Source organism: Mizuhopecten yessoensis, unplaced genomic scaffold (genome assembly GCF_002113885.1).
Source record: "Mizuhopecten yessoensis strain PY_sf001 unplaced genomic scaffold, ASM211388v2 scaffold11045, whole genome shotgun sequence".
NCBI lineage: Eukaryota > Metazoa > Mollusca > Bivalvia > Pectinida > Pectinidae > Mizuhopecten > Mizuhopecten yessoensis.
Window position 1 is genome coordinate 643,144 of NW_018408851.1, and position 26,206 is coordinate 669,349.

General features: G+C 35.0%; 2 protein-coding genes across 14 annotated transcripts in view; one reads left to right on the top strand and one right to left on the bottom strand.

The window, feature by feature from the left end:
• The window catches only part of LOC110464978 (endophilin-B1-like), a 49,448-nt gene extending 40,881 nt beyond the window's left edge, over window positions 1–8,567 (bottom strand). For all 9 annotated transcript variants that reach the window (XM_021520513.1, XM_021520512.1, XM_021520510.1 and 6 more), the window contains exons 1-3: window positions 8,446–8,567; window positions 3,823–3,964; window positions 176–304 (exon numbers count right to left, since the gene is read on the bottom strand). In XM_021520513.1, coding sequence (XP_021376188.1) covers window positions 176–304; window positions 3,823–3,964; window positions 8,446–8,520 — 346 coding nt within the window. In that variant the 5' untranslated portion in view covers window positions 8,521–8,567. The remainder of the gene's footprint in view (window positions 1–175; window positions 305–3,822; window positions 3,965–8,445) is intronic.
• A 174-nt stretch (window positions 8,568–8,741) lies between these two features.
• LOC110464964 overlaps window positions 8,742–26,206 on the top strand; it is a 66,008-nt gene continuing 48,543 nt past the window's right edge. Inside the window, exons 1-9 of one of the 5 annotated variants that reach the window (XM_021520483.1) lie at window positions 8,742–8,869; window positions 12,121–12,213; window positions 14,474–14,666; window positions 15,065–15,209; window positions 16,315–16,326; window positions 19,285–19,518; window positions 19,698–19,806; window positions 20,948–20,959; window positions 24,170–24,193. In XM_021520483.1, the coding sequence (XP_021376158.1) occupies window positions 14,501–14,666; window positions 15,065–15,209; window positions 16,315–16,326; window positions 19,285–19,518; window positions 19,698–19,806; window positions 20,948–20,959; window positions 24,170–24,193 (702 nt within the window). In that variant the 5' untranslated portion in view covers window positions 8,742–8,869; window positions 12,121–12,213; window positions 14,474–14,500. The remainder of the gene's footprint in view (window positions 8,870–12,120; window positions 12,214–14,473; window positions 14,667–15,064; window positions 15,210–16,314; window positions 16,327–19,284; window positions 19,519–19,697; window positions 19,807–20,947; window positions 20,960–24,169; window positions 24,194–26,206) is intronic. The other 4 variants (XM_021520486.1, XM_021520485.1, XM_021520484.1 and 1 more) reach the window with 4 other exon arrangements.

Here is a 26,206-nt window from a genome sequence, read left to right on the forward strand (position 1 = left end):
TACATAGACACTCACCATATGATGTCCCAGGGACATACTCTACATTACATTACTGTACATAGACACTCACCATATGATGTCCCAAGGACAAACTCTACATTACTGTACACAGACACTCACCATATGATGTCCCAGGGACATACTCTACATTACATTACTGTACACAGACACTCACCATATGATGTCCCAGGGCCATAGTCATTGCCTGCATCTACCATCGCATTGCCCAGCTGTTCCTGGTGATTGTTTCTGTCTCGTTTCTTTTTGTCCAATTTTTCGTAAAAGAAATCTTCCATTCTTATATCTGAAACCAGAAATCAAACTGATACTTTCCTGGCTTTAAGGCATTCATTTGACATGGAAACAAAAGTGTTTATTTTTTCATAACATAATCATTTCATGATTAAGCTAACAGTGTTTTGCTTAGGTTGAAATTGTCAACAGTCATGATGTCAAATGTGAAAAGTGTCTACAGCACAACATAATGGTCAGTCTCTACAGCACAACATAATGGTCGACAGTACTAGTGTCTACAGCACAACAAAATGGTCAGTGTCTACAGCAAAACATAATGGTCAGTGTCAAAAGCACAACATAATGGTCAGTGTCTACAGCACACCATAATGGTCAGTGTCTACAGCACAACATAATGGTCAGTGTCTATAGCACAACATAACAATAAGTGTCTACAGCACATTCTAATGGTCAGTCACAGTCTACAGCACAACGTAATGGTCAGTGTCTACAGCACAACGTAATGGTCAGTGTCAAAGCATATTATAATGGTCAGTGTCTATAGCACAACATAACGGTCAGTGTCTGCAGCACAACATAATGGTCAGTGTCTACAGCACAACATAATGGTCAGTGTCTATAGCACAACACAATGGTCAGTGTCTACAGCACAACATAATGGTCAATGTCTACAGCACAACGTAATGGTCAGTGTCTAAAGCACATTATAATGGTCAGTGTCTATAGCACAATGTAACAGTCAGTGTCTACAGCACAACATAATGGTCAATGTCTACAGCACAACGTAATGGTCAGTCTCTAAAGCACATTATAATGGTCAGTGTCTATAGCACAATGTAACAGTCAGTGTCTACAGAACAACGTAATGGTCGGTGTCTACAGAACAACCTAATGGTCAGTGTCTACAGAACAATGTAATGGTCGGTGTCTACAGCACAACGTAATGGTCGGTGTCTACAGAACAATGTAATGGTCGGTGTCTACAGAACAATATAATGGTCAGTGTCTACAGAACAATGTAATGGTCAGTGTCAAAGCATATTATAATGGTCAGTGTCTACAGCACAACATAACGGTCAGTGTCTGCAGCACAACATAATGGTCGGTGTCTACAGCACAACATAATGGTCAGTATCTATAGCACAACACAATGGTCAGTGTCTAGAGCACAACATAATGGTCAATGTCTACAGCACAACGTAATAGTCAGTGTCTAAAGCACATTATAATGGTCAGTGTCTATAGCACAATGAAACAGTCAGTGTCTACAGCACAACAAAATGGTCTGTGCTTACAGCACAACATAATGGTCAGTGTCTACAGCACAACAGATCAAGGTAAAATGTAAAAGCAGTGTCTACGGCACAACGTAATGGTCGATGTCTACAGCAGAATTTAATGGTCAGTGTATACCGCACAATATAATGGTCAGTGTCTACAGAACAACGTAATGGTCGGTGTCTACAGAACAACGTAATGGTCGGTGTCTACAGAACAATGTAATGGTAGGTGTCTACAGCACAACGTGATGGTCAGTGTCTACAGCACAACGTAATGGTCAGTGTCTACAGAACAATGTAATGGTCGGTGTCTACAGAACAACGTAATGGTCAGTGTCTACAGAACAATATAATGGTCAGTGTCTACAGAACAATGTAATGGTAGGTGTCTACAGAACAACGTAATGGTCGGTGTCTACAGAACAATATAATGGTCAGTGTCTACAGAACAATATAATGGTCAGTGTCTACAGAACAATGTAATGGTCGGTGTCTACAGCACAACATACTGGTCAGTGTCAACATACAGCACAACGTAATGGTCAGTGTCTACAGAACAATGTAATGGTCAGTGTCTATACTACAGCACAACAGATTATGGTCAATGCACAATATAATGTCAATGTACCCATAATGGGTCACATTTTAGTGGAAGATTGATGTATTTTATACCACAATAGCAAATCCTAAAATGCTTGTTGTTTTTTCATATAAAGTATCGTCCACTTCTTGATTCTATGACTCTTGGGCCGCTTTCTCATAAGTCTCACATTTATACTGTTTTTGTATATAGCACAATATAATGGTAAAAGTGTATATAACAAACACAGTGTAATGGTAAAAGTGTATATAGCAGAATGTAATGGTAAAATTATATATAGCACAATGTAATGGTAAAAGTGTATATATAGCACAATATAATAGTTAAAGTGTATATAGCACAATGTAATGGTAAAAGTGTATATAGCACGTAATGGTCGGTGTCTACAGAACAACCTAATGGTCAGTGTCTACCGAACAATGTAATGGTCGGTGTCTACAGAACAATGTAATGGTCGGTGTCTACAGCACAACATACTGGTCAGTGTCAACATACAGCACAACGTAATGGTCAGAGTCTAAAGCACATTATAATGGTCAGTGTCTACAGAGCAATGTAATGTTCGGTGTCTACAGCACAACATACTGGTCAGTGTCAACATACAGCACAACGTAATGGTCGGTGTCTACAGCACAACGTAATGGTCAGTGTCTACCGAACAATGTAATGGTCGGTGTCTACAGAACAACCTAATGGTCAGTGTCTACCGAACAATGTAATGGTCGGTGTCTACAGCACAACGTAATGGTCGGTGTCTACAGCACAACGTAATGGTCGGTGTCTACAGCACAACAGATCATGGTAAAATGTAAAAGCAGTGTCTACGGCACAACGTAATGGTCGGTGTCTACAGCACAACGTAATGGTCGGTGTCTACAGCACAACGTAATGGTCGGTGTCTACAGAACAATGTAATGGTCGGTGTCTACAGAACAATATAATGGTCAGTGTCTATAGCACAACATAACAATAAGTGTCTACAGCACATTCTAATGGTCAGTCACAGTCTACAGCACAACGTAATGGTCGGTGTCTACAGCACAACATACTGGTCAGTGTCAACATACAGCACAACGTAATGGTCAGAGTCTAAAGCACATTATAATGGTCAGTGTCTACAGAACAATGTAATGGTAGGTGTCTACAGAACAATGTAATGGTAAAAGTGTATATAGCACAATGTAATGGTGAAAGTGTATATAGCACAATGCAATGGTGAAAGTGTAAATAGCACAATGGCAATTAAAAAATAAATCATGAACAGTGTCTTAAGGATAATGTTAAGGTAGAACTTAGTGTGAGAAACCTACAGGATAATGTAAACCTATGAGGCCTAAAATTGTGTGTTTCTGGTTTCTCTTACTACTGACACTATGTTTTGACAAATTAAACTATCCTACAGATTTTGAGCTAATTTCAGACGACAAGCAACAAGCAATCTATATAACCTGTAGATAGCTTCCATCCCGCCCAATTTTTTAGAGGCGAGACCAGAATTTGAGACCAGAATTTGTTAAGGTCTAAACATGTTGCAGTATACATGTACAATGTCTCAGGAACCTGTTAAAACATATCTTACATAGGACTTAATGCTAAAGGCTAATTACTTAAATCTATTTCATTGATTACCTCATCCAATATTTATAGACTATGTACAGCTTAAAGTGTACACGTCCATATACTTACTTGGGTTTGGCTGGAGAACAGCTTCGGTCTGTCGCAATACTCGTTCTGTCCATAATTTAGTTTTGTCAGCTCTCTGTAGAAGGTTTTCAAAGTGGGCATCTAATTCTGTTTTTTCTGCTGATCCCAATTTCTCTTCTGTAAACTGTAATTCAAGTGTTAAATATTAGATTAGAGAGGAATCAAGAAAATGTATATGAAATTGCTAATAATTACTGTATACCTGATCAGGTCAGACTTTTGCCATTTGTCCATGAAATCAATTAATTTTTGAGCTAATTTTGCCCGTCATATTTAATTACTGTTTATTATGCTGCTTACTTGTTTTTGCTGTAATGATAAATTCACCTTCATTACGAAGGATGAAAAAGGCAAAAAATTAACTGCATGCAGCTAAAATTTCCCAGTATTCGGTAAACACTAAAAATAATAATAAAATACAGTAGTAAATAAGATTAATCAACTGATCTAAAATTAAATCAATGAGCTGTCAGAAAAATTATTAAAGGAATTATCAGAAGCATTGTAAGAGGATATGCAGTTATAAATATGCATGTATATATGTATGCCTATATGTATGTCAGAGAAAAGTCTGTTCAACTAAGGAATAGTCAAAGAGATTTTGGAGGGTTTACGCGACAATACTGGTCAAGGAAGATATTGTTGGGTTTATCCAACAATACTGGTCAAGAAGATATTGTTGGGTTTATCCGACAATACTGGTCAAGGGAGATTTTGGTGGTTTATCCAACAATACTGGTCAAGGAAGATTTTGGTGGTTTATCCAACAATACTGGTCAAGGGAGATTTTGGTGGTTTTATCCAACAATACTGGTCAAGGGAGATTTTGTTGGGTTTATCCGACAATAATGGTCAAGGAAGATATTGTTGGGTTTATCCAACAATATATACTGGTCAAGGGAGATTTTGGAGGGTTTTTCAGACAATATATACTGGTCAAGGGAGATTTAGAAAGTAATGACAGGAATGGTCACAAAAGGTTTCGGCGGGTGTTGAGAGATGAAGGTAACAGCGTCGTCATGATCAGGAGATTTCAGGGCAGTGAGAAGCTGTTACGGGAATTGTTGTAGGAGTTGTAAGCTTATAATTTAGGAGTGTACTAGTTTATTATTAGTTAGCGGGAGTTTTCAGTGATGTTGTCCGTTGGTTGAGGAATTTCTGGAGGTTGTCCTGAAGGGATAGAGGAGCTGATTTTTGTCAATAAATTGTTGGAGGTGTTGTCAGTAACTGTCAGTGGAGTTGTTGGAGTTGTCATGTGATGTCAGTAACTGTCAGTGGAGTTGTCATGTGTTGTCAGTAACTTGGAGTTGTTGGAGTTGTCAGTAACTGTCAGTGGAGTTGTTGGAGTTGTCAGTTGCACTAGAAGTCAGGAAGTGTTATTGTAGGAATTTCTAAGGATTAGTTGGAGATGTCAGGAACTGCAACAGCTAGGGGATGTCAGATGGAGTTCTAGGTGTTGTCAGAGGATTCGATAAATTACTCATTTTTTGTTTCGGTAAATCAATTCTTTAATAAATATAGGTACACATCATAGCAAGTTATTATCTCCACATCACAATTGTACCATCATACTATAGTATATAACTATCAAAATACATTTGTATTCACTCATTATAACAGATCTGAAAGAAAACTTAATAGTATGTAAATGTTTGCCTTTGATGCTGCTGTAAAGAGTGAAACATACAAGCAGTGTTCACCTATTAAGACCCTGTCATTTATACTTGATGTAGATAAATCAATATCTCATGTTGTCAATGCTACCATTATATAGCATATGTGACATTCTGTGTTAAGTCAAGTACTTGTACAATTTGTGTGTGTAACACTGAAGATATCTATACACTATGTCTGCAACATGTACAGTATATAAATATACAGATCATATGTTAGGTACGAACAATAGAAAGTGATTACTGTCCCATTGCTTTCAAACAAAAATATCCAAATACTACAGATTTGAAATGCCAAGTGTTAATCATATGGGTGTTCAATTTCATTTCCAAAACACTATTACCCTCTGGCAGATTTTGATAAATAACACTATAGACTGATCTATATTTTCATAGTAAATACTGAAGATATTCACCAGCCCCGACCTAAACTCTACTAGCCCTTGGTGTAAGTGTAGTCGAGTTGTACAGACCCCACCTAAACTCTACTAGCCCTTGGTGTAAGCGTAGTTGAGTTGTACAGACCCCACCTAAACTCTACTAGCCCTTGGTATAAGCGAAGTTGAGTTGTACACCCCTGAAATAGTCTGATAGTTTTGCGGGTCAAATGTGTATGTACAGTATGTACACAAAAGAATGTACTTTAATTAATGTGATACTGAATAAGCACCCAATTTTTGATGGCAGCGTAGAGATTTCTCTTTGTTACACATGTTACAATAAAATGTTCACGCTTTACATTATATACACATTGATACTGTCCAAAAAATTTATTTTTAGCAGTTCATAAATAATATGTGTATTTAAAGTTTAGACAACACCAAGTTTAAAGTCCAGTTTTGTTAAAAAAATGTCATCTGTGCTTAAGTGTACCTGGTAAATAAGATTTTGCAATTGAAACAGAATGATACGATTCATTTCCTCTATGTTCATATAGCATGTAAATGTACTGCATATATCAGGAAAAATAAGGCTGTGTGCTGGAGTTAAATGGGGACTGCAGAAATCTTGGAAGGTGGTCATGGCCATGGTCAAATATAAATATATGTGTTAAGTCAGTGATGCATGTACCATTATACACAAGACCAGTTATTCTGTGTAAAATCTATGTATGTTTACATAAACGAGTATATATGTTGCCATGTAAATTTATTTTTATTCACAAGTTAAGTTATAACAATCAAATTATAATTATAAACTGCAACTATTTTCAAAAAGCAAATTTTCACCCTTTTGATAACCAGGTATATATATATGTCCCTCAAAATGATTTCAACCAATTATAAATGTGTTTTCCCATTGTTTTAAAACATGTATACAAGACTATACATGTGTTTAACATGCTACATACAATCACATCTATTTAATAATATATACACATAGATCATCATTATACTTCTGTGTTATATGCCTTCTTGCTCATGAGCAGGAGAATACAAATATAAAGAGACTTAAGTACTCCTTTACTGATCATATCTGAAATTTTTGTTGTTTCAAAATGACTAATGATAGTTTATTACAATCATGTACAGGGTGTTGACTAGTAGTAGTATATTATATACATGTAGCTCCCAATTGAAAATTTCAAAATTACAAAAGCATGATGATGATGATGATGAAGTGGTTAAAATAGTTTTTTCCAATCAATTACAATACGTGTATATGTAGGTAGGTATAGGTATCATGGTTTTGAAATAAAAGCAGGACTTTAAAAAACCCAATGACATGCCCCATTTTGATACTACATCTGTTTGAAAGTTTCCTACTTTTAAACAAAAGTTACCTTATTGAAGATTTGTTTTACGAAACTTGATCTATATACATGTACATACACCCATAACATCAGATACATGTATGACTCAATGCTTATATATAATAAGATTTAATCATAACATTGGCATTGATCAAATGGGGAAAACCCAGATTGCCGTAAGTCCTTACATATAAAACAATATCAAGACATTGCACCGACCGTAAACTCTAACTGGACACTTGTACAGGTTTAATGAATGTCATAACGAAAGCCCTAGATTCACATGCAATTGTAATTTGCCTCTTGATTACAGCATTTTTTCATGATGTCAAAATATGTTCAAGATCAAAGTAAACAAATACCAGCCAGCTGCTTTGTGAAATGGAAAATGGCAAACCACCCTAAATGTTGAAATGCACGCTTCCATCTTGGCCAATAAGAAAGGTTTAAGAAGAGCTGATTTTTTTTTTTTATAAAACAAATAATAGTATGAGGAAAAAATGTAAAAAAGCTAAAATCTTCTCTACATCTACTTTGGGTTTCTGTCATGGGAAACTTCTTCATGTCTACTCATTTGCAATCATGAATAGGAATAAGCATAAAAAATAAAATTATTTGTCCCAAAAATATGCTTTACATAAACCTTAACCCTGGGACAACTACTTACTTGGACACAGATATTCTTTGCCTAAAATCAACATTACAGTAAAAGGTAAATACAAATAAATATATTTAAATCCTACCATTTATTAAGCTTCATAGATATATGTTCTTCTAATATTCAACTTCTTTTACAGACATTTTTTATTTACAATGGCAACTATTTAACTGATATGATTAGTCAAGAGTCAAATTATGTTGGCGAGTCTGCATGCATGTTGGGGAACAAATCATGGTATTATCCGTTATGCAGAATCATGACAACTCAGTTAAGATGTTTACTCAGTATCTTTAAAGTCTCCCAACTGGATATAACACAGGTAAAAGGCTGGTGAATCATGACATACACTCTCTGACACAATCGTACGTGCATGCGGTCCTTAGAGAAAAGGAAAGCGATCTCGAGAGCCCGACTCAGGCTGACAGACTGTGAGGGGGCGTGAACGTTTTTGAGGGGATGTTGATGCTGAAATATTAATATATCTTCACATAAATATAAGAACATTATCATTTCAATACCTGCACTGCTCTGTTAAATAGTGTGCCTGCGTCTGCTGCAAACTTTTTCATCTTGAAGCGTTCAACGTTTTGCATCCATTAACCAGTCACTAAAAATCAATTTCCGACAGGCCAATCACTTCCGGGTTATCCGCACGGAATAAATATTATACAGGGAAAAATATCCCGAAAGTTTTATTAAATACAAACAACTGCCTTGATTTTGGTAACTTTGGAAGTTCATGCTTTGATGATAATTATATACCTTCATAAATTTAAAATATATGGTTTACCATTTGCTCCGAGCTTTCAAGTTGCCAAGATGTTGTTTCAAAATGGCGGCAATGATATGTGAGATTAGACTCATGCAGTGCAGTTAGGCTTGAAAAAGCCGTTTGCATTAAAAAAATACAAAAAATGGGATTTCAGTCGGATGAAGAATCATGTAAGATTATATTTCCTGATTCAGTTTTGATGACAGTGCTCAAAATTTAAGATAATTGAACAGCTAGGCCTATGGCGCTAGATTGTCTTTCAAGATTGTAAACATTGTCGGGTCCTCCTTAAAAGCGTCTTCAGCCGACAACAAGCGTCGTCAGACAAAATCTTTAAAAATACCGAATAAAGTAAGCGACATCAGAAGATATGTTGTTAATATGACTTTAATACACCTCTGTACCAAATTTCAGCTCTATATTCGATAAAATGACCGAGCAATCAGGTAATGATGAATTGAATTTTTACGATTACGGCGTGGCTCCTGTGTGTATTCGCATGTGAAGTGAAGAAAGCGTCGCCAGATAATATCGTTACAATTACTCGCTAAAGTAAGCGACATCAGAAGATATGTTATTAGTTAGACTTTTATTGATATATAATCCAAATTTCAGCTCGATATTTGAAAAAATGATCAAGTTATGATTAATTTATTATTACGATCGTCGGCGTGGCATACTTGTGTGATTAGAACTCTACAGATCGGAAAGCGTCTTCAGACTATATCTCTAAAATTAATCGATTTCAAGTAATCGACATCAGAAGATATGTTATTCATATAACTATGATACACCTTAATTTATACCAAACTGCAGGTAGATATTTAAATAAATGACTGAGTAATGATAAGTTTGATTATTACGATCGGCGGTGTGGCACATGTGTGTGAATAGAAATCTACAGATTGTGAAGCGTCTTCAAACTATATCTCTAAAATTAATCGATTAAGTAAGCGACATCAGAAGATATGTTATTCATAAAACTATGATACACCTTCAGGTAGATTTGTTGAAAAATGATTGAGTTATCGTGAATTTAATTTTACGATCTTACGAAGCTATACGCCATGTCACATATGTGTACGTAGGGTAGGGCTTCGCATAGGTGAACACAGTTAGAACGGATTATATTGTAGAACTCTCAGCCACACTCTTGAAACGGGCATGTTACCAGACCCTACGGACGTGGACGTGGTTCTACTCAGGGTATGTTATATGTTTGTGTGACTGATCGATTTAATGTTGATGTTTAAAAAAAATCCCCATAGTTTTAAATAAATACTTCACCAAATTTTAATTGTTATTTTTGTAAAGGCAAAGCTGAAAAATAAAATAGTTTTAAACTTCTAATGAAAGGACTAGCACACAGGTGTAAATACATTTTGTCTGTGTACGTAAGAATAACTGTTTCTCAAAAAAAGTCAAATGTTAAAAAATTTCACATCTTGAATCCCGTCCTGCGGGCACACATTAGTGTTGTGAAAGCGTAAAAAAGTTCTTCTTTTAGGGTAATTGTCAGCAGGTAACTAAGTTACAACTTTTGTTGTTTAACAGGACCGTGCGTTTCCGTGCGATTCGCACGAACACGTTTTCGCGTTCCTGGTTTTTTGGCGATTGCTGCGTTTTTAGGTATTGTTTACATACCCTTTGTAGATGTTAAAAAGTCTGTTTTCTTCCACACGTGCTTTAGGAACTTGTCAACTTTGCGCGCTTTATCAAATGTTGACAATTCCCGCCACACAACTGTGCTCAACTTGAAATGCTGCGCGTGCGCGGCCAATTCATAGTCTCCGGTACCATGCAACGATCTACATACGTCAGAGTACTGCAATTGTTGAATGGTATCCAAACGCTGAATCAGCTCGGGAACTTTTGATATTTTCCAGTCCCCTAGAAATTTGATGATGTGATTCATCGATTCGCAATTGTTGTTTTTCCAACCTTTTGGAATTGCAGCATTGCACAATCTAGATTCAATCACCCTGCGCTTAATCGTTGGCCACCATCTTTCTTAAAAAGTCCTGAGAAACTCATAAATTACGCATCCCCCTCCCATTATATTAGTTATAATAATAAAAAAATGATAATTAAACACATTGTTAAATGTATTCTTAATCGGTTACAGTTAAAATCTAAATTGTTCAATAAATACAATAATGTTATTCTTGACACAGCTGATTAAAGGTGTATCAATGTTTATATCGCAACAATTCTAACTGTGTTCACCTATGCCAGAGATGTATAACACATACACGTCTCTGCCTATGCGAAGCCCTACCCTACGTACACATATGTGGCACGGCGTATAGCTTAATATCTGTACATCGTATGAATTAAATTCACGGTAGCTCAATCATTTTTCAACAAATCAAATTAAAATTTGGTATATAGTTGTATCATTAGTCATATGAATAACATATCTCATGATGTCGCTTACTTTATCAATTATTTTAAGAGGTAAAGTCTGAAGACGCTTCTTGATCTGTACAGTTTTATTAACACACGTGTGCCAAGCCGACGATAGTAAAATAATAAATTCATGATAACTCGGTCTTTTTTTCATATATCTAAGTGAAATTTGGTTTAAAGGTGTATCATAGTTATATGAATAACATATCTTCTGATGTCGCTTACTTAATCGATTAATTTTAGAGATATAGTTTGAAGACGCTTCTTCATATGCTGAGTTCTATTCACACACGTATGCCACGCCGCCGATCGTAATAATAAATTAATCATAACACGATCATTTTTTCAAATATCGAGCTGAAATTTGGAATATATATCAATAAAAGTCTAACTAATAACATATCTTCTGATGTCGCTTACTTTAGCGAGTAATTGTAACGATATTATCTGGCGACGCTTTCTTCACTTTACATGCGAATACATGCACACATGTGCCACGCCGCAATCGTAAAAATACAATTCATCATAACTCGGTCATTTTATCAAATATCAAATTGAAATTTGGTACAGAGGTGTATTATAGTCATATTAACAACATATCTTCTGATGTCGCTTACTTTATTCAGTATTTTTAAAGATTTTGTCTGGCGACGCTTGTTGTCACTTGAAGACGCTTGTTGTCGGTTGAAGACGCTTTTAAGGAGGACCGACATTGTCTGATGACATTGTGGTGTTGAACAGTTCAAAACAAACAACGACACAGTCACACCTATAATCATCAGGAGATTTCTTAAACATGCATTTGTGTGCTCAGCTTGTAAAAGTAATAATAATGCAATTGTTTTGAACAAGTATTTTTCTCTGATATGGTTTCTGTCATTTGATATGATACATTATGGACGCGGGCTACAAGCCTCTTTATCCATATCAGTACATACAGCAAAATTTACATTAAACATACTTCAAGTGTCAATTGAACTAAAATTTGAAAGTTATATTTTCACATTTACAGTACTCATCTAAACCAATTTCAAACTGTATAACATTAGATGAATCGATGACATCCTGTGGATCAAGACTGTTCCATATATCAACAACACGGAAAGTAATGAAATTTTTCCTTATATCAAGGTGACAGTGTTTTTTTTAAAAAGTTTGTAAGAATGCCCTCTTGTTCTACTACTAATATCCCACTGAAACATGTTTTTAGTCACTCTAGGATCATAAAAGTTTTTCACAATCTTAAAGACGTTTATTAGGTCTTCTAGCATCCGACGGTTCTTTAAGGTTGGTAGATTTAATCACTGCAGACGCTCTGTATACGTCATATTACTAAATCCAGGTATAGTCTTAGTAGCTCGTCTTTGGACGTTTTCAACTAAATCAATATCCTTGCTCCTATATATATGCATGACTCCATACACTAGAGGCATATTCTAAGCGCCTTAAATAAAAGTTTGAACATATTTTCATCCAGATCAGTAAATTTTCTTCTAATAAGGCCAGCAATACTGTAAGCTTTGTTTACATTTAATTGAATATGTGTCCTAATTAAGTTTACATCTTCATCCACAGTTACACCGATATCTTTTTCACATGTTATGCTCTCTAGCTCTCTCTATATATATATTCTCTCTCCCGATGCTCTAAGCATATAGTATTTTCTATCTTGTTTGCTTTTAGATTTAATTGAAAGTACTTTGCGTTTGTTTGGATGGAATTTTAGAAGCCATTTCGCAGACTAATCCTGGAGTTTATTAAGATCTTTCTTCAGAGTCTCCATATCCAGATTGCTCTTTATTTTTCGTCTTTGACATGAGAATTTTCATTTATCCGTTGTTGCAGGTGAAAGAAAGTTATCATACATACGCTACTTTTAGGTTCCATTAGCAATCCACCCCAGTATAGCCTGAACTAATTGATTATCTCCCTGAAAAGAACATGATGGGGCTGGGGTCACCATACATATAGCTGTGATAACATAGCTTCTGGCGATGAGACAGTATTAGTACTAGGATCATCAGAGTGTCCTCCATAGAGTCTCTGTGAAAATTTTGTGTTCAGGGTTTGGTGTGCACCTCACTTATGTTTTCTTGTGTGCCAGAGCATGTCAGCATATATACTTTCAATACAAAAATGAAAGTGAAGATTACATTGTCTTTATTTCTCTCTGGTATTGCACTGATAAAAGTGCAGCACTATTTCAAGAATTAAAGCAATTTGGTAATGTCAATTCAAGAACAAATATAGTATACGTAATGTCTGGAATGATGGCATTTATTTATGGATTAACCCCGATATACAGCTGTAATACAACTGTTCATGAAGCTAACACAGATAGTGCTTTTTTTCGTTAATTAAGGATGAAACCATTATATCTCATTTTTGGAAGAAAATATACCATTTAGGAACGAAATTTTCAGGAGTAAACTGCAAAGTTTGGGAAATCCGGTATAAATATGAAGTTGTTTTAATTGGGAATGGGGCCCATTATCGGTCACAAAAAGTCATCATTAAAAAACACTGAAAGCTGTCGAGTGCAAAACCTGTAAGCCTCTGAACCTGTTTTGTACACTGCAAGTTTTGTGGGAGCTTTTAAAAATAATATTTTTATAATAACATTATGTAACTCATACAGTGCAGACTAAATGCTGAGTTGTTTTTGGATAGGTTTGTACAGTTGCTACAAAATTTGAATTGGGATCTAGATATGAATGTGCTATTGTATGATAGTTCCATTTAAGATGACACGAACATCTCAAAAAGGACAGAAGTACATGTCTCCTATTTTCACACCTGTCGTTTTAACCTCAAAACAGCATTTCAATCTATCATCTATCATAATTATTTAGTAGGCGGGGTTCCAATCACAACACAGCCCAGGCGTTACCAGTTAGTGGGGTTTTATTGGCCGGCTTGTTTCGTCTTCATCAGGACCTTTGAATGATTAATGGTTATTTGATCTCTAGCTTCCACTTGAATGTCAAAATACTGAAACTATTTTATATATGTTAGATATTTCTTTTTGACCTTCAGTCAGGCTTGTCGGCTTTGTGCCTAGCTGTCTTATATATCACAAAGAAATACATGTCATCTTTCTGGACATTTGAAGTATTTTACATTTTTAAAACATTTTTCTATGATTATATCTAGGGGATAATAAATGGTTACGCCATAAAGGTTAATTTTCTACTTTTTTTCCCATGAACTTGATCATAGGAATTATGATTAATGTTTTTTAAGTACGTTTTATGTGGACAGGGTATACATAGATATCTAAAGGAAGAAGTTGTTTGTACTCTGATGGATGTGTATGTGTGACTTTTTGAATTAAAAACATTTATCCTTTCTCTGTTGACTTGCAGATAAACGCTAAACTCTAAGTAAGAAAGATGATGAAATATAATTCACGGGGCCCACAAAGGGTTTACCATGAGGACGAAACTGCATGTGGTCCTCTTTGTCAGCATCCAGCATGTTGGCAGTCGACAAATCGACGTGTCAAAAATATCCCTCGCAGACTGGAGAAACTACCACCACCTGAGGATATTGAAACAGGTATAAATACTCCCATATACACTATCTATTGATGGTGCAGATAGGTTCTTAGAAGTCACATGAAGATTTTTTCAGCAGATAGGAATTCAGGTACTTACATCTATATATAATTTAAATAAGGCTGCATTGAATTACCTCTAGCGATTGAGATGTTATATGTTGTATGTTAAGGAGCTCAAAAAACACCTTCTGGGAATCAATCTATTGAATAACATGATTTTTTTTCTGTCAGAAAATAACGCTTCAGACGATAAAATGTTATATACAGATGGACAAACAATGCCATACTATACTTGCATGGCCAGGTATAACATTAGAAGAAATCTAATGACAATTTTATGATATATGTACATTTATTTTCAATTGAATAATAATGTAATTTTCAACCGAAATTCCAGATTTGCCAACAGTGAAGGTGTGTAACATGCTGTCAGACTATGGGGAGGATACAAGGGATCACTACCCCATGCATCATACCAACCAACCCAGCAACACCAGGGCTACTTCTGTACCCAACCTCCCCTCACAGTTGACCAAAACCAGGTACAGTTATCTCCCTTGTATAGATATTGCAGTACATTCTGTATATGCACAGTATCCAAAATCAGCCCGCATATTATTTTCTTACGATTTTCAGTTTAAAAACATCACCAAAAATAATAAGTGAAATTCCGCTTGGTACTGTTTTATTTGCTGAACCAGAAAAATGAGCAGGATAAAATCAAAGTAATTAAGATATGCCATTATTTACTTGCCAAAGTATTATATAAGTTACTTTAAGCGGATGTAAAACCTATCAATCAATCAATCAATCAAAGCCCAACTTTTAATCTGTTGTAAGTATTTAATGGTATTTGATAAGTCAATTGATAGATACATGCATGTTTTTGAATTGGTTTTGTGTAATTTCCTTTGTTAGTGATTTCTTTGATTTCTGATTGAATTTGCATGTTATTTCATTTCATCACTGCATGATGAACCAAATCATCAGAAATGAAACACTGACAATCATTATCATACGATAGACCTTTGTCATTTAAAGTCATATTTTGTCTGTTATATATTATTCTTGATTCTGTCATGATCAAACTTTTCTTTATAAACTTAGGTATCTTGTGTTATGTACATTTTGTATTATGAAACTTACTCTAGATCTGCTGCTGTACAGTCAAACTTTGATGAAATGAACTTCATTTCATTTGCCACCTCACTTCAACATATTTCAAGTTACCATTTTCCTTTGAAATTCCTGAAAATAGCTCTTGATATATGCTGTCAAACCCTGCAGTGCCATAATTTCACAAGAAAAGTGATGGCAGTATAGCAAAGTTTTACTGTACAGTGGACCTTTTTCATATAGATTTAAATTACACAATGCTGAAGATTTTCAAGTGAGAATTAATTATTTCTCTAATCCGATCGAATCATTATCTTGAAACCTGAAGTGTCCAATTTTAACTATTTATATAATTAATAGACCTCTGCAAATAATTTACATTCATATTTGATATTTTGTTCCAAAAGATTATTTCATTTATGATACTTTAATTGCTGTTAACATTATATTTTATAAGACAGGTATGTGAGCATTTAAACCCAAGGTCTCATTTAGTAATTGCATGCTTTCATTTGATTACCTTCCCTTTAGACCGTATCAGAGGTGAGGACTGGAGAACCGACGTGACACATTGCTATTGGGGTTCTCCGTCACTTCTATTTATTTCAATATTTTAATTGTATATGCATGAGCTGTTACTATATTGGACCACCTACTGAAGACAAGTTTCCTGGTTGCTTTATACAAGATGTAACTTCATGATGAAAAATAATGATAAATTCGTTTAATTCACATTTTCTTAAAATGCAAATAGTTTTGGGAATGTATGTGAAGTGGTACTTGTCTAACACTGGTTAATATAGAAATGTTTACCCCGGTAGTTACCTTTAAGGAAATTAAAATAAATTTTACTTTACATAACCTTAGTTTAAATACATGTACACAATGTGTGTACCTAGTAGTTGCACATTACCAGCATTTAATTGTCTTATTGCTGGAGTACAACAAAAAGTACATGTGGAATTGCCATTTGACTCCGTCCTGTATTTGTATTAGAATGTATTAGTTACGGAGAACCCCTGCTCTATGTTTTGCTGTGTGTGGTTTGATGTATTATGATGGTGGTGTTTTAGATTGTTGTAATCATGCAGTTTTAAAACCATTGTTATTGTGACAGTTGTATAATATTTTTGCCCCTGGTACAAAGCTTGATAAAGAAGGGGGTGGGGTGGGGAGCGTGTTTGTGTAATGTGTGTGTTGTGGTGTTCTAGATCTTTTTGGTCTGTCTGTGGAAATATTACTTATCATCCGAACACCTAGATCTTTTTGGTCTGTCTGTGGAAATATTACTTATCATCCGAACACCTAGATCTTTTTGGTCTGTCTGTGGAAATATTACTTATCATCCGAACACTTACTCCCTCAACCTGAACAAAGTTCCTTTAACCTTGACCATCACACACATACATCCATACACTTTTCATTAACAAACTGTTTTGCAGAAAACAAAATATATCTAGACCAACAACGTTGTTTTTCCCTATTACAGGCTAAACATGCTAGTTTGCTGTCTGCTATAACATATAGTATCATAAGTAGTATAGTTCAATAATTCGTGAGGGTGTATAACCCCAAACAAATAAACCATATTCAACAATTGTTTCATTAGATGAAATCAACATTTCATGAAATTGTTTTACTTCACATTTTCAAATCAAGAAAAAAGAGGGTAACTTTCAGGTAAGTTTCTTATTCCTGGTAAAAAAACAAATGGTTTGCACATAACCTTGAAGGATGACTTGTTTATATTTTCACATCACAATTGTATAAAATTATACCCAGAACATGCACTCTGGTGACAGGTAAATGGGTTTTATTATTGGTAGGCTATGTAATCACATGATTTATTTTAAAAACTCAACATTGCAATGTCATGAAAACATGGAAATGGGTTTATTTGATTTATTATAGATTCTTTTCTATTGTAGCATTTATATGGTTATAAGGTTAAATTGCACAGAATTTACACACTGATATTATTTTCACATATTTATACTGTATACACAGCTTACAAAGTTATAATATACATGTACAGATATTGTGCTTTACAGCTAGATGCCCCAGTGATTAAAAGAAGAAGGAAATATATTTATCAAACATCGAAAGGAAAAGAAAATTACAAAACAATATATTTTTTTGCAAAAAGTAAAATTGCAAAAGAATTTGACAATTTTACTTTATAGATCTTATTGCTGACCAAGAAAAGATGAAATGCACATATGTAAAACAATAATATATTCTTAAATCACAAAGCCTTTTGAGACATAACTGAACAAGATATTGATGTAAAATGTAATAGCAGCAGTCCCAGTGTTACTTGCCGATGGCCATGACTGACCACAATTATCTCTCCTGTTGTAGTACTGGCCATGACTGACCACAATTATCTCCCCTGTTATAGTGCTGGCCTGACTAACCACAATTATCTCCCCTGTTGTAGCACTGGCCTGACTGACCACAATTTTCTCCCCTGTTGTAGTACCGGCCTGACTGACCACAATTATCTCCCCTGTTGTAGTACTCGCCTGACCGACCACAATTATCTCCCCTGTTGTAGTACTGGCCTAACTGACCACAATTTTCTCCCCTGTTGTAAGACTGGCCTGACTGACCACAATTATCTCCCCTGTTGTAGTACTGGCCATGACTGACCACAAGTATCTCCCCTGTTGTAATACTGGCCCGACTGACCACAATTATCTCTCCTGTTGTAGTACTGGCCATGACTGACCACAAGTATCCCCCCTGTTGTAATACTGGCCCGACTGACCACAATTATCTCTCCTGTTGTAGTACTGGCCATGACTGACCACAAGTATCCCCCCTGTTGTAATACTGGCCCGACTGACCACACTTATCTCTCCTGTTGTAGTACTGGCCATGACTGACCACAATTATCTCCCCTGTTGTAGTTCTGGCCTAACTGACCACAATTTTCTCCCCTGTTGGAAGACTGGCCTGACTGACCACAATTATCTCCCCTGTTGTAGTATTGTCCTAACTGACCACAATTATCTCCCCTGTTGTAATACTGGCCTGACTGACCACAATTCTCTCCCCTGTTGTAGTACTGGCCTGACTGACCACAGTTATCTTCCCTGTTGTAGTACCGGCCTGACTGACCAAAATTATCTCTCCTGTTGTAGTACTGGCCATGACTGACCACAAGTATCCCCCCTGTTGTAATACTGGCCCGACTGACCACACTTATCTCTCCTGTTGTAGTACTGGCCATGACTGACCACAATTATCTCCCCTGTTGTAGCACTCGCCTGACCGACCACAATTATCTCCCCTGTTGTAGTACTAGCCATGACTGACCACAAGTATCTCCCCTGTTGTAATTCTGGCCCGACTGACCACAATTGTCTCTCCTGTTGTAGTACTGGCCATGACTGACCACAAGTATCCCCCCTGTTGTAATACTGGCCCGACTGACCAAAATTATCTCTCCTGTTGTAATACTGGCCTGACTGACCACAATTATCTCCCCTGTTGTAGTACTGGGCTGCGGCTGACAGCCCCTGCCAGCACCCCTGTGAACAACAATATGGAATCCCGTTCCAAGCAGCAGCTCAACCGTCGCAACCTCAAATTAGTGGAAGTCCAGGAGGTGTTTGACCTTGAGGATCTAAACAGTACCTGGGATGACACCTTTATTGCCAAACAGTATTATGTATGGGTCCCCAACCCCAAGGGCAAGACCCCTCGCAGTGAAAAGTCAGGCGATCATCAGTAAGTAGTGTTTGTCAAATCCTGAGTGAAAAAATGATATCTATAGGGCAATAAGTATGAAATAACTAATACCTGTGTCTTCATTGAAAGTAGGTTCTTATAAAGCCCTTTAAATTTTGTCATTAATCACTTAGGTAAAACTATATTAATTTGGATTATCGATCATTTTTCATTTGTAGATCCTCAATAAGCCAAATGAATGCCTCAAAGAAAGTTCTTGTAAAGGACATGACAGAGGACATGATCCCGCGCCATTATGAATACGAACGCTACATGCAGGCCAGATCTGTGAGTACACATCATTTGTTGTAATTACCACTATCCCTGAAGTATGAATACGTTTACTCATTTTGCTGTTGTATTGAATCAACCCTTGGCTAACTTGTGATGGGCAATTTTGAAAATATGAAATTTGGTACCAACTGCAGCAGTTTTACATGAATTATTAATATAATCCATGTTCAGTTTGAATATTCGTAATCATTCAAAATTAGACGACATCAAATTTGTTAGGATATACAGTCCACCATCCTACATCTAGTCTTCTTTGTTCAAGACTATCATAGCTAGATTATAAAACAACTGGATTACAAGGGCACTTACAAGATATTACTAATCTAAGTAATCCCTTGGCCTTATATTTATGTGCCAAAAGTTTGATTGATTCTCCTTACTATTTAACCCTTTCACCACTGTAGACCATAATGGACTCATCCAGATCAATGCATGGTAGAGTCTACAAAACTTACATAGGGGTGAAAGGGTTAACTAATTGAAAATATTTACATGTGAGAAATATATACTATGAGATAAAATGAATATCTGTAAGGTAAAATACCCTGTGATATAAAATTTATATAAATGAGATTTATAGGTATATATCCTGTGTTATAAAATAGATGTCTGTGAGCTATTAAGATATAGGTTTCTGAGATAAAATAGATATCTGAGAGATTATATAAATCAATGAGATTACATATGATATGAGATATATATCTTGTGAGAGAAAATATCTGAATGGGAATTAAAACATCTTACGAGGTAAAATCATGTTTATAAGATAAGATATATCATGTGAGATTAACAAGATTTCTATAGTGTGAGATATAAGCATTTGACAGTTCACCATTTTAGTTTTAATGGTGGGATATTCATCTGGACTTGGAATGGTTTTGGTGTTGTGGGGATTTTATCAGAATATAATTTTTGTGAGTCGTAGCCACAGATTTGTTGTTTTTAAAAATGACAGAAATAGAGTAGAATTTCAATATAGATTGAGTCCAAGTAAAACAAGAGGTGTCCAGAAGTTAAATTCTGTTTTGTTAAAGTCACTTCAGTTTGTTTGGCTCAGACTTACTTGCTGAACGTGTTTCTATAACTCTTGTACATGATTGATATTTGATTGTTTATGACATGTTGTTGCTTTCAGCCATCCATCCGGGTAATAAGTTACAGAGTATTCAGTCACCAATGTCACCTATTTATAACACCTATCGATTAGAGCACTTATAATTACTTACCTGATCATTAACCAGAAACTATTTGGTCATCTCGCCCAGAATATCGTTTCTAGTGTCTAAAAGCATGAGTCACTATCACAGCTTTCAGGTGGTGTTCAATTTTTTACAGTAGTTAAATTTTGTATCTTACATTTTCAGCACAAAATAAATGTCTTGCTCAGATGAATGTGTCGAGCTATGTTGATTTTCTATCATATTATTGTAAACAAGTAAACAAAACATTATACCTTTTTTAATAGATTTTGTTCAATCTTCAAATTATTTTTCATAGAAAAACAACAACAAAAAAAGAAATAAAAAATCAGGTATAAAAAGTCACATTTGTGTTAAGTGTTCTTTACAAAAGATCAAACTACAAAGAGTTATTGCCCTTATAGCACTCTTGGCTTACTAGGGTTTGAATGTTTTGTAGTCTGAATGTAAGCATATTGACATATTAAAATCTTAATATAAATATGTTGACATTCTAAAGTCTGAATGTAAACAGATTGACATATTAAAATCGTAATGTAAACATGTTCACATTCTAAAGTCTGAATGTAAACATATTGACATATTAAAATCTATTAATATCGTAATGTAAACATGTTCCCATTCTAAAGTCTAAGTGTAAGCTTTTTGAGATAATAAAGTATGAATGCTTTAAAACCTATAATAAAATAACCTGCATTTATCCCATAGCTCACAAACTTGTAAATCTTGTGAAACATAAACATGAAAAAAATACTAACGAAACACATCAACTATTAATGGCATTGAAGCTGTTTAAGTGCCCGGTGAGGTACTCTAACTATTCACCTTTTTTTTGTAAACAAAATTTTACATTGAATTTATTCCACAAAGTTACATTGAAAATAACATTGAATTGATTCATTAATGACATCATAGTTTAAAAATAAAATAAAATATCTTCTAATTCATTTAATTGTAAAAGTAATATTTTAGTAAAAGATATTTTAATAACATGAGATGTCACTAAATGTCTGAATTATTTATGTAGTTACTTTTAAGTATTTACCGATCCTTAGAACTTGATGTGCACAATTTACATTTGTTATACAGCCGGACAGTTTTAGATATGAGAAAACCAATTCTAGGTTAAAAGAGGTAATACTAGCTGATTTTGGAAGGGTGAAAGTAGATTGGTTATGGTAGACTTTAATGAGGAGTAGAGAATTTGTTAGGTGTGACTCTGAATACTAACTGTGAATCGGAAATTACTCAATACATTATGTCGCCTTCGAATTCCCTATCAAATAAGCCCTGTAGCTGTTAGCTATATCAGAAAAAGAATTATAGATTCCATCTTTATATATATATATAATTCCTTAATTTGACCCCATGAAATTTAATATTTTCCACAGGAATAATACTACATGTAGTATGAAATATTTAGTGTTTTGTAAAACAGGTTGTAAATCAGACAGCTGCTTCAATTAGTTAAAATATTCCAATTTTTTATTCAATTTCTGATCTGTAAAGGAGATAATCTGACTTTTCAAGAGAATGACTCTGTGTTCTGGTTTGATTGGCATTCTGTAAGCCAAAGTTACTTTCTTAAAATTTCATATCCAGGTAAAATGCCTGTCTCCTCTCCCTACCAACACCTGTAACATCTTCTGACTCTCCAGGAAACATGTTTGAATCACAAAATGTGACGAAACTCCACCTGGCCATTGTAATATTTAATAGTAATACGCTGTAACTCCACTTTAGCCTTTTGGATACATATTGTATTATAAGAAAATTGATATGTCATACATGTATTTATCCAAATTGAGTTTTCAAGATAAAATTTAAATGTCTAGACTTGTCACCTTAGTTTTGCATGGTAATTGTCTTTGGTCTTAATTCATGAGTTAGTTTTAGTACAAAATTCAAGGTCACCATGGCCTATTCAGTACACATTCTCCTTACTCAAATGCTGGGTTGTTCATATAGGGACTAATGTATTGTTTGTTGATCAGTTATTTACAACCCTATCAGTAGAACTTAGTCTAACATAGCAACAGTGTGACTTAATTCTTAAAGTGATAATACCATTACCGATTCTAAGTTTTTATGGTTGATCAATCTGAATAGTTAGATCTGCCATTCATCTTATTGGAATAACTTTCCTCCTTTATGTGCGTATACGTATAGACTAAAGGTTTGTAGTAACAATGGATTTGAAGTGATAGCATTAAATCATAGTCAAGTTGAAATAAATAAAAACACATTACAGTTTAATTTATCTAATACAATAACTAGGATTTGAACTAGGGTTCTTACATGTTGTTTTTCTCAGAAGAGTCTGCATTTTTTTTAATGTTAAGGAAACAATTTGTGAAAACACTCTAGTTTTTACCTTTGATGAATATTGCTGAGATGTAAGCTAAGGCATTTCACTTTTAAAGCTCATTTTTATTAAAATGTAATATATTGCTGAGATAAAAATTTAAGTTCACATTTCTGTAGTAGTTTAAGTAACATATTTAAGTCTCAAAACTATAAGCGATATTAGTTGTCTATAAACATATGTTCCTATAGGGAACGCAATACTATTAATGAACTTGTAAGTCACTCTTTTCCAAGCTTTCGGGCTTATATATAGCCCTTCGTCAGGGATTAAATGTCACTGGACCTCTATGTCACATTCATCTTGACAAACATGTTGAGTAACTATGACATAGTTATAAGACTATAGATACTGTTAAGAATTACCAGAACTTATAATTGTATTACATCAATTCTGTAAAATGGTTATATAACCTCCAATTACTCCTGAGTTTTGACCCAAAAAAAGTCTTCGGAATGACCTGAGTGTATATAATAAAAGAGAGAGACATCCAGATCAAATCACAGCTACATCTTTTATAAAAAATGATAACCAGTGCTCAAAGGATAAGTTGGTAAAAAACATCACGGTAAATGGGGAAGTAACTGAAAAACAAGTCATGATTGTCTTCATGGTACAGTTCTTATTGATAACAGATAATTAATGGATTTGAAGTACAGGCTATATTTACTCTTGTATTCATTAAAATAATTAAAACACTAACAGTTTCTTTTTCACTATTTTTATTTTTAATTGATCAAGCACCAAATTATTGTAACATATATATGACGTGTGAACATTGATTTCCATACAGGCTGACAGCTGGCCAGTACTGAAGGTATATTTGTGTCTATATATACCTACCAGTGTTACATGCCTACCTATAGTCTACCTAAATCCCTATTGTACCTGATATTTGTCATCGTGATAACATTACGTAGTCTGCCTAATTCTATGTCCTTGTGGATATATATGCTTGTTAAATATGTGTAGTTTTACATCTGACTGTAGAATTCTGTAGTCAATTTTTAACCTGTCACTCAGTAAACCTGCAGATTTATACCCATCTAAGTTCTCCTTAGTCATTGTCAACACACGTACTGCTTGCACTATTTGTCTGAATTTACAATATTTGCATGTATAGAATAAGTATGGTCAATATTTGCACATGCATTAATTTACACCTAGTTTGAACCTTTTGCATGAATACCTATACCCTGAATCACCCAGTGTGTTCTTTCCTAAAGTATATCTATCCCTTCAATGGAATATAGGCTGTATTTTGATTAAAATAAATTCGTTTATAACTTGGGCAAGATAATATTGACCAACAGAGGCTATTTTACTGATCAGTTGAATTAAGGCCTCGGTGAATAATGAATATGACTTTAACTTTTTATTTTTCAGTAATACCAATTGGTCCCTTTGTCATTTTTAGCTCACCTGGCACAAAGTGCCAAGTGAGCTTATGCCGTGGTGCGACGTCCGTCGTCCGTCCGTCGTCCGTCCGCCCGTCTGTCCGGCGTCCGGCGTCAATATTTTACTTTAAACGACTTCTTCTTAATAACCGAAAGGCCTAGGGTGATGATATTTGGCCAGAAGCAAACTGGGATGAATGGCTACCAAGTTTGTTCAAATAAATGACCTTCATTTATTTTCAAGGTCACAGGGGTCAAATATGTTAAAAACTTTAAACAACTTCTTCTCGATAACCAAAATGCCCTGGGTGATAATATTTAGTCAGTAGCATACTAGGATCAAGGGCTACCAAGTTTGTTTAAATGTATGACCTTTAATCATATTCAAGGTCACAAGGAGCAAATATGTTAAAAACTTTAAACAACTTCTTCTGAATAACCAAAATGCCCAGGGTGATGATATTTAGTCAGTAGCATACTAGGATCAAGGGCTACCAAGTTTGTTTAAATGTATGACCTTGAATCATATTCAAGGTCACAAGGAGCAAATATGTTTAAAATATTTCAACAACTTGTTCTGAATAACCAAACGGCTCAGGATGTTGATATTTAGTTAGTAGCATATGCTGGGATCAAGGACTACTATGTTTGTTAAAGTGAATGACTTTGACTTATATTCAAGGTCACAGCCGGGGTCAAATTTGTTTAAAATCTTTAAACAACCTCATATGAATAACCATGGGTCCCAGGATGTTTATACTTTGCAAATTGCATCCTGAGATGAAAGGCTATACAATGTGTTCAACATAATGACTTTGATCGACTTTCAATCACAGGGGTGAGATGTTTATAAAAAAAATTAACAGGGTCTTTTGAACGAATTTATAAATACTGCTATTTTGCCTGTAGCTTTATTTTAGATCACTTTTAAGGTTACAAGTGTGAGTTTTATACCAGGTGAGCGATGCAGGCCCATTGGGCCTCTTGTTCATTCTGTGTTATCCTCGAAATCTAAGGGCTCTGCTGTTGATACCATCAGATATCTTCTCTGCTTCCCTGGAAAATATATCATGACAAAACGGAAGGTTGTTTATGCAACATGTTGCGGATGATACAAGTATACTAATCTGATGTCATTGATGAAGATCAGTTTAGGAATCATTTAGCAGCATATACAGTGGTCCAATCAACAGGCTTTGTACTCTTCAAACAGGTGTCAGTCAAGAGATTGGTCCGGTTTTTATATCTGAAACCAATCAAATAGCCTACCGGGAGGATTGGATTTTGTCAGGACATATTCAGGGGGTGCCAAGAAGATCTATAATGTATTGAGAGCGGGCCCATGAATTTTGAGGATGACATGTTAGAACACTATTGATAATTATTACTGCAATCTTGTTCTTGAAGTTGGTCTCACTATTAAGTTAATTATT